This window comes from Erinaceus europaeus, chromosome 7, assembly GCF_950295315.1.
Source record: "Erinaceus europaeus chromosome 7, mEriEur2.1, whole genome shotgun sequence".
NCBI lineage: Eukaryota > Metazoa > Chordata > Mammalia > Eulipotyphla > Erinaceidae > Erinaceus > Erinaceus europaeus.
In genome coordinates this window covers 11,547,173-11,562,127 of record NC_080168.1, presented here as the reverse complement: position 1 = coordinate 11,562,127, position 14,955 = coordinate 11,547,173, and the positions used below count along the sequence as shown (strand labels likewise).

At 37.2% G+C, this 14,955-nt stretch overlaps 1 protein-coding gene across 16 annotated transcripts in view; it reads left to right on the top strand.

The window, feature by feature from the left end:
- TRIP12 (thyroid hormone receptor interactor 12) overlaps window positions 1-14,955 on the top strand; it is a 129,374-nt gene that overhangs the window by 55,904 nt on the left and 58,515 nt on the right. For 15 of the 16 annotated variants that reach the window (XM_060193751.1, XM_060193736.1, XM_060193737.1 and 12 more), the window contains 4 exons: window positions 4,294-4,399; window positions 7,681-7,817; window positions 11,818-11,901; window positions 13,311-13,406. In XM_060193751.1, coding sequence (XP_060049734.1) covers window positions 4,294-4,399; window positions 7,681-7,817; window positions 11,818-11,901; window positions 13,311-13,406 — 423 coding nt within the window. Of the gene's footprint in view, window positions 1-4,293; window positions 4,400-7,680; window positions 7,856-11,817; window positions 11,902-13,310; window positions 13,407-14,955 lie in introns of those variants that run through there. The other variant, XM_060193750.1, reaches the window with a different exon arrangement.

Here is a 14,955-nt window from a genome sequence, read left to right as displayed (position 1 = left end):
TTTCATCTCCTAAAATTGTGTTAAAATTCTAATCTCTTCCATTCTTCCCATCCTTTTGGATTTGTGCTTCAGCATTTTTTAATGCTACTTTAGTGGGGGTTTATAACAGTAAATGTAACAGTAAATGCATATATTCAATCTTGTATTTTTACTTAGAAGACAAGGACTTTTCTGTGTATGTGCACTTAAGTTTGTCAAATGTAGGGCCTCTATGGCAGCAGGCATTGGTTTTTGAGTGCCTATTATATAAACCAGGCTCCATATTAGACATATGGCATGTAGTATCCCTTTTAAGATGGCAGATGAAGTATTATTTGTTTTAGATGCTAATCTAAGTCAGTGCTTTATCTGCCTAAATACATACTCATTTTTCTTTTTAAAGAGTACATTATGCCATATGGTGCATTATAAGGCTATACCTTAATTTAACCTACTCCCAAACTAACGGGCATTTATGTCATTCTAAACTTTTAATTGATAGTGAGTTTTAGTTTATGACAGCTTTCTTGCTAGGCCACTGATTATGTTTCTTTAGAATATTCATGTATAGTTTGTAATTAATCCTAGAAACATGTGAATGTACATTGTCACAAAGTAAAAATGCTACTGTGTATTATCATTAACTAGCACTTCTGCAGTTTATGTGACTATATTAATGTTTGCTTAACCATTACATATTACTGAACAGTTAACACTTCTATTTTCTCATTAAATATTTCTGATATGTTTAATTCATATTGTCAAGTCATTTCATGAATCAGCTGTGCATTAAACAGCTTCTAAAATTGCATTTAGTATTTTTTAAATAAACCATATGGCCTTTTTAAATATTTATTTATTCCCTTTTGTTGCCCTTGTTGTTTGATTATTGTTGTCATCATTGTTGTATAGGACAGAAAGAAATGGAGAGAGATGGGGATGATGGGGGCGGGAGAAAGATAGACACCTGCAGACCTGCTTCACCGCCTGTGAAGCGACTCCCCATGCAGTTGGGGACCCAGGGGCTCGAACCGAGATCCTTAAGCTGGTCCTTGTGCTTTTTGCCATGTGCATTTAACCCACTGCACTACCGCCGGACTCCCTACTTTGTTTCTTAAATTTATTTTTAGCAAAATTACCATTAATAAAGATACATAAACTTGAATGTAGACAGACATTTAAATAATATCAAGCTCTCATGATTCTGTGCTGACTGAAAGAAGTACTGAAAACATTCACCGTCATTAATTTTGTTTTATTTTTTAAGTAATATTACATGGTTTTAAGTTGAACTTCTCATGTGTGGTATTTTTTTTCCCCGTGTCTTACATTTCTGGTACAAAAGGGCAAAGCCATGGCACACTCAGTAGAGTGCATGTATTGTAATGCTCACATGCCCTTGTCCCTGCCGCCCCATCTCTTTCTGTCCAAAATAAAATAAATAGAAGATTCTATTAAAGTTGAACACTAGGCAAGAAATGATTGTGTCACATCCATACAAAGGATTCCTTCTGCACCATCAAGAGGGAATGGTCACTAACCTTGTAGTAACTTGAATTTATTTCCACACACGACCTGGTCACATTTATATGATATTTACAGTAGGATATAGTGCTTAAAAGTCCACCAGTGATTGTTAGGGGCTTAGAGCAAGAGACAGGCAGGTGCATTGTAGAGTAAATCAGGTGTTGGTGGTATGGTGGTGATTAGATGGATGAATATGTCAAACTCATTGAATCCCATACATTTCAAATATATTTACTCATTTTAAAATCTTTATTTTAATGGAGTTTTTACAAAGTTTAAGCCAAAGTTACGTTGTATAAAAAGTTTTTAAAAATGGGTAAAAATTACACGGTCTTTTCAGATTAGCCCCATGAATACATTAAGTTGAATATTTTTTTTTGAATGTCAACAGATAGGTCGACATTTCTATATCATTGTATATATTTACACTGTTTAACAAATTATGTTGATTTTTACATATTGTTTATGAGACTAATTGGGGAGGGTATACAACTTTACACCTTACATAATTATATAAACTTCCTTTATCATAAAGACACTATAGTATTATATGAGATAAATAGCATTAGTTACAGTAAAAGTACTTTCTGGACTGTCTTTAAATGAGAGAGAGAGATACAGAGGGAGACACATGTTGAGACCAGAGCACTGCTCAGCTCTTGCTTATGGTGGTCCTTGGGATTGAATCTGGGACTTTCGAGACTCAGGCATGAAAACCTTGCATAGCCACTTATACTGTCTACCCATCCCATTCATCCCTTTTTGGATCATCTTATGTAACAGATATATATTTTCCTTGTCTTTCCACTAAGCAGGCACATTTTTTAATCTGAGTTGCAAAATTCAGATAGAAAGGCAAATGTAATATTACAGTTTACTTTCTGATTTTTTTTTTTTTTTTTTGCCTCCAGTGTTATCATTGGGGCTCAGTGCCTGCATTACAAATCCACTACTCCTGGAGGCTGTTTTTCCTTCTGTTGCCCTTGTTGTTTATCATTTGTTATTGCTGTCATTTCTGGATAGGACAGAGAAAAATGGAGAGAGGAAGGGAAGACGGGGAGAGAAAGATAGACACTTGCAGACCTGCTTCACCGCTTGTGAAGCGACCGCCCTGCAGGTGGGGAGCCAGGGGCTGGAACCAGGATCCTTATGCCGGTCCTTGCACTTTGCGCCATGTGTACCCAGCCACCTCTGAAATACTTTTTTAGAAATTACACTGAAACTTCTTGTCCTCATGCCATACGCATCTCTCAGTTCATCTGATGTATCTCCTGATAGACTAAATGGTATCTGAGGCAGTCTTTGTTCTTTCTCATTTTACTCTTAGATTAAAGGAGTGCAGATAGTATTTTACAAGTTATTTTGGTAAAACTACCTTTTTTTTAAAATTATTTTTTCCCTTTTGTTGCCCCCTTTTTTATTGTTGTAGTTATTATTGTTGTCAGTATTGGATAGGACAGAGAGAAATGGAGAGAGAAGGGGCAGTCGCCGGGGGAGAGAAAGATAAGACACCTACAGACCTGCTTCCCCGCCTGTGAAGTGACTCTTCTGCAGGTGGGGAGCCGGGGCTCAAACCAGGATCCTTTCGCCGATCCTTGCGCTTTGCACCAAGTGCACTTAATCTGCTGTGCTACCACCCAACTCCCAAAACTACCTCTTATTTGACTGAGCATAATCACCTCAAGTTCCATTCATATTGCCATCAATAATATAATACTCTTTTTTACTGGCAGGGTAGTATTCCATTGGATATATATCCCATTACTTCTTTATCCAGTTGTAATCTCTTTTATCTCCTCTTTCTCAACCTGTACTATTCATATTACCTAGAGTAAAAAACAAATTATCAAAATCACAAATTTGTTGTAGTGTGGCAAAAAACAAATGACTTGGTGGAGTGGTTATTAATAAGTTTAACATCTGTTTAAAATAACACTGTAGTTTTCATGGAAATAATTATGTTTACATAGAGATTGGAGGAGTTTGGGTAGAACACACTATCCAGTGTGTCATTGTGTATGATGACTTGATTTAAGATTCATGATTTCTCAGTTTATAAATTATATAAACTTAGTTGCTATGCCTCTTTTAAAAAAATATTTCCCTTTTGTTGCCCTTGTTGTTGTTGTTGTTATTATTGTTAATGATGTCATTGTTATTGGGGAGGACAGAGAGAAATGGAGAGAGGAGGAGAAGACAGGGGGAAAGAAAGATAAACACCTGCAGACCTGCTTCACTGCCTGTGAAGCAACTCCCCTGCAGGTGGGGAGCTGCGGGCTAGAACTGGGGTCCTTCCACCTCTTTTGAATCTCTTGTCCATAAAAGATGATAGTTTTCTTCCAGAATAACATCTCATTCACTGATTGTTTTATCCCCCATCCAAAAACAGTTGTATAGTTGTATTGTGCAGATTGACTGTTCAAGACCTTTATTCTCTCAATCTTACTAATAAGTCATATATACACAAACACAAAATTTGATTTAAAGTAATGAGAAGATGTAAATGCTATGTACACAATCCATAAAGGGAACCTTTTACAAGGGAACAAAGGGGAGATACTTTCAGGCAAGATATAGTCATAGTGAAAAATTTATCCTCACGTAGTCTGCCAAGTCCCATATGAATTTGCCCATGTGATAGACTGCAAAGGACTGTGGAAATCAGACTGCTTGGGATGCTGTTTGAAAATGGCCTTTTGACGTGGATGTTGACCTGAACAAACATGTAATTTTTTAATTTACAAGAACTTCTCTGTGAAGTTTTACTTTCACATTTCACATTTGTAGGCTTAAGAAAATCTACCAAGAAGCGCAGTGAATCCCCGCCTGCTGAGCTCCCCAGTTTGAGGCGGAGCACACGCCAAAAGACCACGGGCTCCTGCGCTAGTGCCAGGTAACGTGTTGATATTACGTCTTCAGTACGTCATGGTGGGTGGTCAGCACTGTCATCCTTCACCAAGACCTTTAACTGTTAGAGCTTAAAATTGACTAAACAACTTTTTTTTTGATATTGTATACATACTACTGTGTTTTGGTGACTTTGTTCCACTACTTGTTTTTGCTAAGTTTTAATTATGCTGCTTTTTGTTGTTGCTGCTGCTACATTATTCCCGTATTAGTGCTAGTGCTTGGGTATCTGGTTTTCAGAGTTCAAGTCTCCCAAATAAATATCTAATGAGCACCTTTATATAGATTTAGGTTATTTCTTAAAAAGTGGCAAATTTCCCACAGGTGGTGTTATAGGATCAAAGGGATGAATGTAACGGTGCCTGATTTTTGATGGCTTTTTAAAAATACAAATATTGGCTCTAGGTGCTGATTTTAATACAAAGGGAAATGTCCTTAGGTATCACTTTGTATTGCAGCACCTCAAGGAAGAATGTAGGTGTTGTGCTGTACCTTTATGCCTCTAATCCCTGCTTCTCCAAGTCATTGTTTCAGATCTCATTTCTGGGGGCCAGGCGGTAGCACAGCAGGTTAAATGCACATGGCGTGAAGCACAAGGACCAATATATGGATTTGGTTCAAGCCCCCAGCTCCCCACCTGCAGGGGGTTCATCTCACAGGTGCTGAAGCAGGTCTGTGGGTGTCTTACCTTTCCCTCTCTCTGTCTTCTCCTCTCAATATATCTCTGTCCTATCCAACAAGGGCAACAAAATCAGGTAAATGGCCTCAAGGAGGCAGAGAATTCAAAGTGCAGGCACAAAGCCCCAGTGATAATCCTGGAGACAAAAAAACAACAACAAAAAACGTCATTTCTAGAAAATTTGCTACTTTTGAAGTTAAGATTTATTATTTCACATTTCATTTATTCACTGATTAAAAAACTTGGGTTAAAGATGAAAATCTTCCATTGATCAAAACTTCCAGTATTTTTTTAGTTTTAGCTGGCTTGTTCAAAATATCTGCAATTAGCATAGTAAGGTTAGAGGGGATCTGTTATTTTTTTTAAATTTTTATTTATAAAATGGAAATGTTGACAAAACCATAGGATAAAAGGGGTACAATTCTATACAGTACCCACCACCAGAACTCCTGCATCCCACATCCTCCCTTGAAAGCTTTCCTATTCTTTATCCCTGGTGCATGCACATTGTAACATGTGCGCTCAACCAGGTGCGCCACCACCCGGCCCCAATCTGATTTTTTTTTTTTTTGACTGCTTTATTTTTTGTTGTTGTTTTCTACCTTTATTGGATAGAGACAGTCATAAATCGAGAAGGGATGGGGAGATAGATTGCAAGAAACCTTCCACCTTCAGCACCTAGGTGCAAGAAACACACACACCTGCAGCACTGCTTCACCACTTGCAAAGCTTTCCCCTTGCAGGTGGGGAACTGGGGCTTGAACCTCGTCCCTATGCATTGTAACATGTGCACTCAAAAAAGCACACCACCACCAAACTCCTACTTTATTTTATTTTTAAATATTTTGTTTATTTTATTGGATAAGAGATAGAAATTGAGTGAGGATAGTGGGAGAGAGAATGATACCTGCAGTACTGCTTCACTGCTTGTGAGGCTTTACCCTTGCAGGTATGGACTGGGCTTGACCTTGTGCTTTATAACATGTGCTCTCAACCAGCTACATCCTCTCTGTCCTTAAACTGCTTTTTTAAGGAAATGCTCACTCATAGAATTTGTCACCACATTTTTACTTTTTATTTCCCCCAAAATAGGTATCAGCAAACCTGCCTGAGATATTCTTCATCTCATACTTTTCCTTAGATTTAGTGTGTTAATGGTATTACTATAGGTGTGTCTTAGTCTCTTTAGACTAACACCTTTCTGAGGGCAGTGTTTTTCACAGGGCTGGTGCAGATTAAATGTTAATGAAGTCATCTGAATCTGACCAACTTAATAGTTTAGAGAATTGGGCTTGAAATAAGCTATTTTCTGTGAACTCCTATGTAGGTAGGATTTATTTATTTATTTTTTAAAACTATTTGAAAGAGTGAACTCTTAGGTCTCTAAACCTTTTTTGTTCTGTTTTTGTATTTCCTAATTGTTGGGAATTAGTGTTAAAAGCAGTATCAAGTTGTAATAACTTATAAGCAAGTCTTCATTTCTCTCCCTGTGTGTGTGTGTGTGTGTGTGTGTGTGTGTGTGTGTGACTTGTTTTTATTGGATAGGACAGAGAAATTGAGAGAGGAGGGGAAGACAGAGAGGGAGAGAGAAAGATAGACAACTGCAGACCTGCTTCACTGCCTGTGAAGGGAACCCCCTGCAACTGGGGGTTCGAACCAGGATCTCAATGCCGGTCTGTGTGCTTTCCACCATGTGCATTTAACCTGCTGCGCCACCTTTTTTTTTTTTTCTCTCTTTATTGGAGGATTAATGTTTTCCATTCGACAGAAAATACAGTAATTTGCACATACATAACATTTCTCACTTTTCCACATAATATTACAACCCCCTCTAGGTCCTCTGTCATCCTTTTCCAGGACCTGGACCTGTAAAATACATGTGTGGGGGGGAAATCAATAAATTTTAATTCGCTTCATGAGAAATAAATGATCTTTATTTTTTTGTACTTTAAGTTGTACATTAACTTTAAACAAGTGTCCTCCCAAGTAGCACCCAAATAATTGGTTTCAAAGATAGGCCACTATTAGAATAATTGGGGTTTTTTGTTGATTTAAGTAATCTGGTTTTTAGGTCATGGGAATTTGTTCATCTTAGTTCTCCTTCCCTCTGTGTGCCTCCCCACCCCTCATTAGCTATCAGTCTGAACATTTCTTTATTGATCCACTATTTATCCTGCAAGGAGAGACTTAATTGATAATTTGGAGGATGCTGAAGATTGAACCCAGGGCCTCATACATAGGACACATGTGCTCTACTATTTAGGAATATTCCAGCCCCTAGGAATCAATTTTAAATGAATATAATTGTCTGCAGAAGCTGGGAAGTGTGTTTTCTATCTGAAAGGATGACAACACTCTAGTAGACAAAAGCTTGTTTTGTGAATGTGACATGTAACATGGAAGAATTTTATGTATACAAAGTCCTGGTTGTTATGCATAGTGATTATCTGGAGTAGTTTTTATGTTAAGAAAGGAGGAAAAGAAGAAGAAAAATTGCTTTTGTGCTTAATGTATTAGAACTTTGTGCTAATTGGAAGATGCTCCTGGTCACTGGTAGTGCTCTCTGTGATGGCATTTTTCTGTTACAGTCGGCGAGGCTCTGGCCTGGGCAAAAGAGGAGCAGCTGAAGCTCGTCGACAGGAGAAAATGGCAGACCCTGAGAGCAACCAGGAGACAGTGAATTCTTCAGCTGCACGGACGGATGAAACTCCCCAAGGAGCTGCAGGTATGTTGACTCTTCTCTCCTGAAATATGTTTGCGTGTTACAGGCTTATACTGAGATAAATTTCCTTGTGGCATATCAGCTATAGTGGAAGAGGTAAAACAGAAACATACCAGATATTAGCAACAAACTTAGTTATTTCCTTTTTGTCCTTCATTTCTCTTTATTTGTAGTTTTGTACAAATAGTTTGTGCTAATTATGTTCAAAAGGATTTGTTTGAGGGATTAAGTCATCTATACTTCGATAACTACATAGAATAGGGTAGAGTAGATAACAGAATGGTTATGCAAAGACACATGCCTGAGGCCCCAAAGTCCCAGATTGCCACCACCACCATAAACTACATAAATTACATAGAATAATACTATAAAAAGATGACTCCATAGAATAACTGTCCATTCATTGTTTGAATAAATTGTAATCCTTAAAAAAATGTAATGCTAAGGGATTGCCTCCTATATACTGGGTTGTTAGAAAAGTCATGACATTTTTGCATAGATAAATAGGACTTTTCCAACAGCTCAATGTTTGATTTTTTACTTTGTAACCAAAAAATAAGAACTTACTGAGTCTAAGACAGTTTAAGTATATCTTAGCACAGCAAAAACTTAAGCTCCTCCCCTTTCATATTTAATTGCTATTCTTTGCCAGTAACAAAAGGATAAACTGCTAACTTTAGAGGTTAGTTCTTTATAACCAACAGATTTAAAAATGTAACTTATTTCTGACATATATAGAACACATGCATATGTTAAGAACAGATATAAACAGGTTATGATTCATCATTATAGAGATGAACATGCATATTAGAATAGTTCCTAGTTTGGTTCTTACTAAACAGATGACATGTCCTAGTTTTCAGTGCAGCTTTTGTTTTGCTCACAACTGTACATGTTTTGTGCTTGTTCCTCATTTTTCTGTCTCAGTTAGTATTCTACTAATCTACTAATTAGTTTTGCATTCTCAATTGTGATGAATTTGTGATGTGATTTGCAGTGGAAACACTGAAGTAAGTGCATCCCTTGTGTCACCTACAGAAATTCAAACATCGCTTCTTTTTTTAAAAAACAGATTACTTGAATAAAAACAAATTGAGAGGTAAGCAGGGAAGAGAGTGCAAGACAAGGACCTACAGCACTGCTTCACCACTTGTGAAGCTTTCCACCCTGCAGATGCGGACTGGGATTTTGAACCAGGTCCTTGTGTACAGTAATGTGGGCATTCAACATCAGAATGACCCAGCCTTTTATACTTACTTGCTCTTTAGCTCTTTTGACTTTGGTGCCTTATTATCTTTTTTTTTGTTGTTGATGTTTTATTTATTATTGTATAGAGACAGAGAGAAATTGAGAGAGGAAGATAGAGAGGGAGAGAAACAGAGAGACACCTACAACCCTGCTTCACCACTCATGAAGCTTTCCCCCTGCAGATGGGGACCAGGGGCTTGAACCTGGATCCTTGCACACTATAATGTGTGCACTTAACCAAGTGCGCCACCACCTGGCCCCAAAAGTCAGTGTGTGTGTGTGTGTGTGTATATATATATATATTTTTTTTTTTACGGGAACACTACTCAGCTCTGTTTTATGGTGATGCAGAGGATTGAACCTGGGACTTTGGAGCCTTAGGCTCAAGAGTCACTTTGCATAACCATTATGCTGTCTACCCCTGCCCCCCTATTATCTTTTTAAACAGTCTTTAATTTTTTTTTTTAACAGCATTGTTAATGTTTTGTTTTTGTAATGTTTCTATCTTAATGTCTCTATGTGGTTTGAGATATTCTTTATTCATGCTATAACAGGCCATTAGAATGGTACATATTACAAGTAACTTAAAAGTTAAAACATTAATGTCATAGTCTGTATTGTAGGTCAGATGTAGATTTTCAAATCTTACAGTCCTGTAAGATTTAAAACCAAGCATGGCCTTATAAAGTTTTTTAAATTAAAACAATTTTTTTAGAGTTTGCTTTAAAATAAAAAACAAATATTTCAGTTGTCAAACTTGGAATTTGCTTTCTGTATAATTTGAAGGATTTTAAAGTTAATTTTTAAAAATCTTTATATAATAGAGACAGCTAGAAATCAACATGGAGGATAGAAAGAGGGAGAGAGGGGAGTCGGGCGGTAGCACAGCGGGTTAAGCGCAGGTGGCGCTAAGCACAAGGACCAGTGTAAGGATCCTGGTTTGAGCCCCCGGCTCCCCACCTACAGGGGAATCGCTTCACAAGTGGTGAAACAGGACTGCAGGTGTCTATCTTTCTCTCCCCTTCTTTGTCTTTCCCTCCTCTCTCCATTTCTCTCTGTCCTATCCAACAACAACGACATCAACAACAACTACAACAATAAAACAACAAGGGCAACAAAAGGGAATAAATAAATAAATAAATAAATATTAAAAAAAAAAAAAAGAAAGAAAGAGGGAGAGATATAGAGACAGAAAGACACCTATAGCCCTGCCTCACCACTTTCACCCTGCAGTTGGGTACTGGGTCCTTGCACATTGTAATGTGTGCTCAAGTGCTTGTTACCTGTTTTCTTTTTCTTTACCATAAGTGTAAATTTTTGCCTGTCTGATACTCATTTAACATAAGCATTTTTTTATAATAATTTTTAAAATTTTATTTTACTTATTCTGGATAGAGACAGAATTTGAGAAGGGAAGGGGATAGAGAGGGAAAGAGAAACACCTGCAGACCTGCTTCACCGCTTGTGAAGCAACTCCCCTGCAGGTGGGGAGCCGGGGGCTCGAACCGGGATCCTTATGTCAGTTCTTGTGCTTTGTGCCACTTGTGCTTAACCTGCTTCACGGCCACCCGACTCCCTAACATAAGCATTTCTGTTCACTTTGGATGATGCCATTGCTACAATTTTCTTTGAAAGGCTAGATAGTTAATGTTTCAGGTTTTCATAAAACTGTTGGAACTCCTTGGCTCTGTTTCTATTATGAAAACAGTCACAGACAATATGAAGCAATGAGTGTGGTTCTGTTCTGATTGCATTTTATTAACCAAGTGATGTGCCAGGCTTGGACTAAATTCCACCACTTCTGAATTTTGTATTGTGCTGGTTCCTACTCTAAACTATGCTTTTTCCTACGAATTGATTATCCCTTGTGAAGTAACAACAACAACAACAACAAAACTTACATTGTGGAAAAAGTATTTTGAAAGAATAAGAGTTGATTCTGGCATCCTATTTCATTAAAAAAAAAACTACGCTTATTTTACTTCTATATACCTCTTTAAAATAACAACAAAATATTCTTCCTGGCTTGCATTCTATCACATTCTGTCATGCATAGGATTTTTGTGATCATACATAGGTTAATTATCTTTAAGAAAGTGCTCTGTAGACCAGTAAGATAGCTTACCAGGGAGGTCCTATGCACACAATCCAGGCCTGAGTTCTCACCACACCACATGGGAGTACTAGAAAACTGAGGAAGCTTCAGATCATGTTTCTCCTTCTCTTTGTCTATAACAGTTGGTCCAGAGTGGCATAGCCCCAGAGACAACAAAAAATTCATTGTATTTCTACAGACACTGAGAGGATGGGTAGTAAAAGTACTGGTTTTATAGGAATGATGTTTCATCATTATCGACTTAGACTGAATCATCAGTCGGGTCATAATTTGGGCTAAACGTCTTCTGACTCTGAAGTTTTAGTCTATAGTTGTTTCAGTTCTTCTGAACTCCAATATTTTAAAACTAGTTATATTTAAACTAGTTACCTGTTCATTGTGTTGCTGACCCTGAATTGTTTTGTCCTTAAAATAAATGTCTTTGCACACTTAAAAGTAGAGAAAACAGACATAATCACAAGGATCACATCGATTTGTTTATGAACAGTTGAGTGTGCAATGGGAAAACACCTTTACTGCTTTTATTGGTGGTGGTGCAAAAAAGTTTTTTTTTTTTAAGGTAAAAAGCCAATGAGTTGTGTTCTCTCCTAACCACACTTTCTCCACCTCCCTCCTCCTCCCCACCCCTTCCCCTTGAAGCCTCTAGTTCTGTTGCAGGGGCTGTGGGCATGACCACCTCTGGGGAAAGTGAATCAGATGATTCGGAGATGGGACGATTACAAGGTAAAGATGGTTGTTGAGCTGACAAACTATTACTGTGGCAGCCTATTAGACTGATCTGAAATTATTTTAGAAAAAAATATCCTGAAATATATTTGGGTGTAGGGAAAACCAAGAATTTTTCCCCTCCCCTTTCTGTATTTCTTTTCTTTCTCGCTCTTTATTTTTTTGTTAATGATTTACTTATAAAATATCAGTAAGACCATAGGATAAGAGGGATACGGTTCCACAGTTTCCACCACCAGAGTTCCATATCCAATCCCCTCCCTTGATAGCTTTTCTATTCTTAATTCCTCTGGGAGTATGAGCCCAGGATCATTATGGGGTACAGAAGGTGGAATGCCTAGCTGTTATAATTGCTTCCCTGCTGAATCTTTTACTTATTTTATTATTTACCATAGCACTTTGGTTTGTGGTGCTGGTGATTGAACCTGGGAGCTCAGAGGCTCAGGCTCAAAATTCGCTCACATAACCACTATGTGCTCTCCCTAATCCCTCCCCCCTTTTTTGGTCCAAAATGTGTCATGACTTTCCTGGCAGCCAATAATTATACAAATGTACAAAACTTCGTATTCATTGAGATACAGAATTGGAACACAGTCTGGATGGCACTACATTTTTTTACTTTATAACCAGACAGGATCTGAGATACTGAATTTTCATTAAGAAATTTATTATGGTTGCCTATGTGACTGAGTGAATTAATAAAGAAGATCTTTAAAAAGAAAATGCCTTGTACAGTATTCTCTGGCACCTAATAATATAATGTGTGTATGTGGGTGCTTTTTTCTGTGAAGTTTTTAATACACTCCATATCTTACTATTGTAAGTCCTTTTTAAAATGTAGCCTCTCATATGCTCGTAACAGATGTATGAATATGTGTTTGTTATCCTTGGATGGTTGGTTTTATATAATAAAAATTTACAAAAACGTGTACATACATATGCTAGATTCCCATTGCTTTAATGTTCTGAAAGACCGACCCCTTTAACCTGAACTCTCACGAGTAAAGACTAGTTTGGCTCACTTTTTTTGAGCATTTAATAATGTGGTTTTATGTATATAATTTGTTTTGAAAATCAGCTGATCGGTATCAGAGAAAACAGAACAAGGATGCTTAATAAACCTCTTCAGATGAATATTTATTTTTGGGTCATTCTTGGACCATTTACCCAGTTCCTGCTGGCACAAAACTTAATATATCTTTAAAGCTTTAGTTTGCCTTGACACTGGCACCTGGGTGTTGTAACTTGTAATAATTTCATTTAGACTTGAGTGTCGTTGAAAGTTTAGTGTCTCTTAAAATTTAGAATGGAAATAACATTTAAGCAGTTCAGTAAAGGTCTTGAATTTTTAGATAAGACAAGTTGCATTAACAACTCGACTATTCCTGCCCTTCTTTTTTCCTTAGCTCTGTTAGAGGCCAGAGGTCTTCCTCCTCACCTGTTTGGCCCCCTTGGTCCGCGGATGTCACAGCTTTTCCATAGAACAATTGGAAGCGGAGCTAGTAAGTGAATATTTGAAGGTTTGCACTCCCACCCTTAATAATTAGTTGAGTGGTATTTTCACTAGCTATTTGTTGATATAAGGTTTTTATAATAGGACTTTGTTGACTTGAATACAACAGTTCTTAAGGTCTTCTGTACTTTTATTTTTCATTTTGGAACCATTAGAGCCATTCTTAAGTTTATAACAATATTGTTTCTTTGTTTTGTTTGGACTGTGGAACAATAAATTGTTTAGTGATAGATAACATTTGGTTATGTCATGCATTAATTTGAGTCTTGTCTTTGTTTTAATGGTATACAGTTATAATAGGTGCCTTGAGAGGAATGGTTACTCTAAATCTCCAGTGACTAAATTCTTTGAATCAAATTGAAATTTTGTCATGTGGTAAATATAGTAGTAATTATAAGTTTATAGAGATTAGAGAAATTGAGGTGTAAGGGGGAGGAAGAGAGGGAGAGACACCTTCCTCACTGCTTCACCGCTCATGAAGCTTCCCCTGTAGTTGGGGACTGGAGGCTTGAACCTCAGGCTCTTGTGCATTGTAATATATGCACTCAGCTGAGTGTGCCACTGAGTGTCAATTTATGATTAAGGAAAACTTCTGCTCAGTTAAAAAAAAAATACAATTCAAGTCATTCTTAGCTTCATTAATCAAAATTTAAATTTAAGAGTTAAGAAAATTGATAGTTTTATAGATTCAGCAAACTATTTGTAGACATAAGTCTTCAGATTTCTAAAATGTTGCTCAAGGCTGTAAAGGTTGGCCTCACTAGTAATTGCTCTATAATTTCACCAAAGAATCCAAGTTAAAAAAAAAAAGCAACATATGCATATATGTGTACTTGAAGTTTGTTTCAAGTTTTTTGGTCTTTACACTAGAAGTCCTAAGGAGCATTTGATATTCTCTTTTTGTTTTCTGCTTGGGCTTCCAGCTCTCAGATAACTTTCATAGATTCTTTAATAAAGATTTTAGTGTCACTTAATAAATATTGGAGTGTGGTGAATCATGAACAAGATAGTAGCTCCCAATTTAGGGATTCCATAATAGATGATAACATTGAAATAAGTAAGTATTCTATAGCACAAGTTCAGGTGGTGTGATGTCAGTGCACTGAAAGAAAACAAAGCGGGCATGAAACAGGTTGGATAGTAGTGGTGCAGATAAGTTGGTTAGAGAATGCTGGAGGCATGATGGCTTTATAGAAGTTCAAATGAAACATGGAAATTAGCTATGCACTGTCTGTGAGAAAGGAGAGGTACAGCACTAGGCTGAGGAATTAGCTTGCAGTATTTCATAAATAGCAAGAGTGGGAGGAAAGTAGTATAGGTGGACTCTGAGAAGTGCTAGCACTTGCTGGAAGCAGCAGCAAATAAGGGGTTTGATTCAGAAGTCACCAGGAACCGTTGAAGGAGTAGAAAATGGGGAGTATCATGGTCTCTGTTATGAGAATGATACATCATAGACAAAAGATGAGACTGTGGTAATAGGATGATAACCTCCATTATCCCATCAATAATTATCAATCCATGGTACTTTTATTTATATC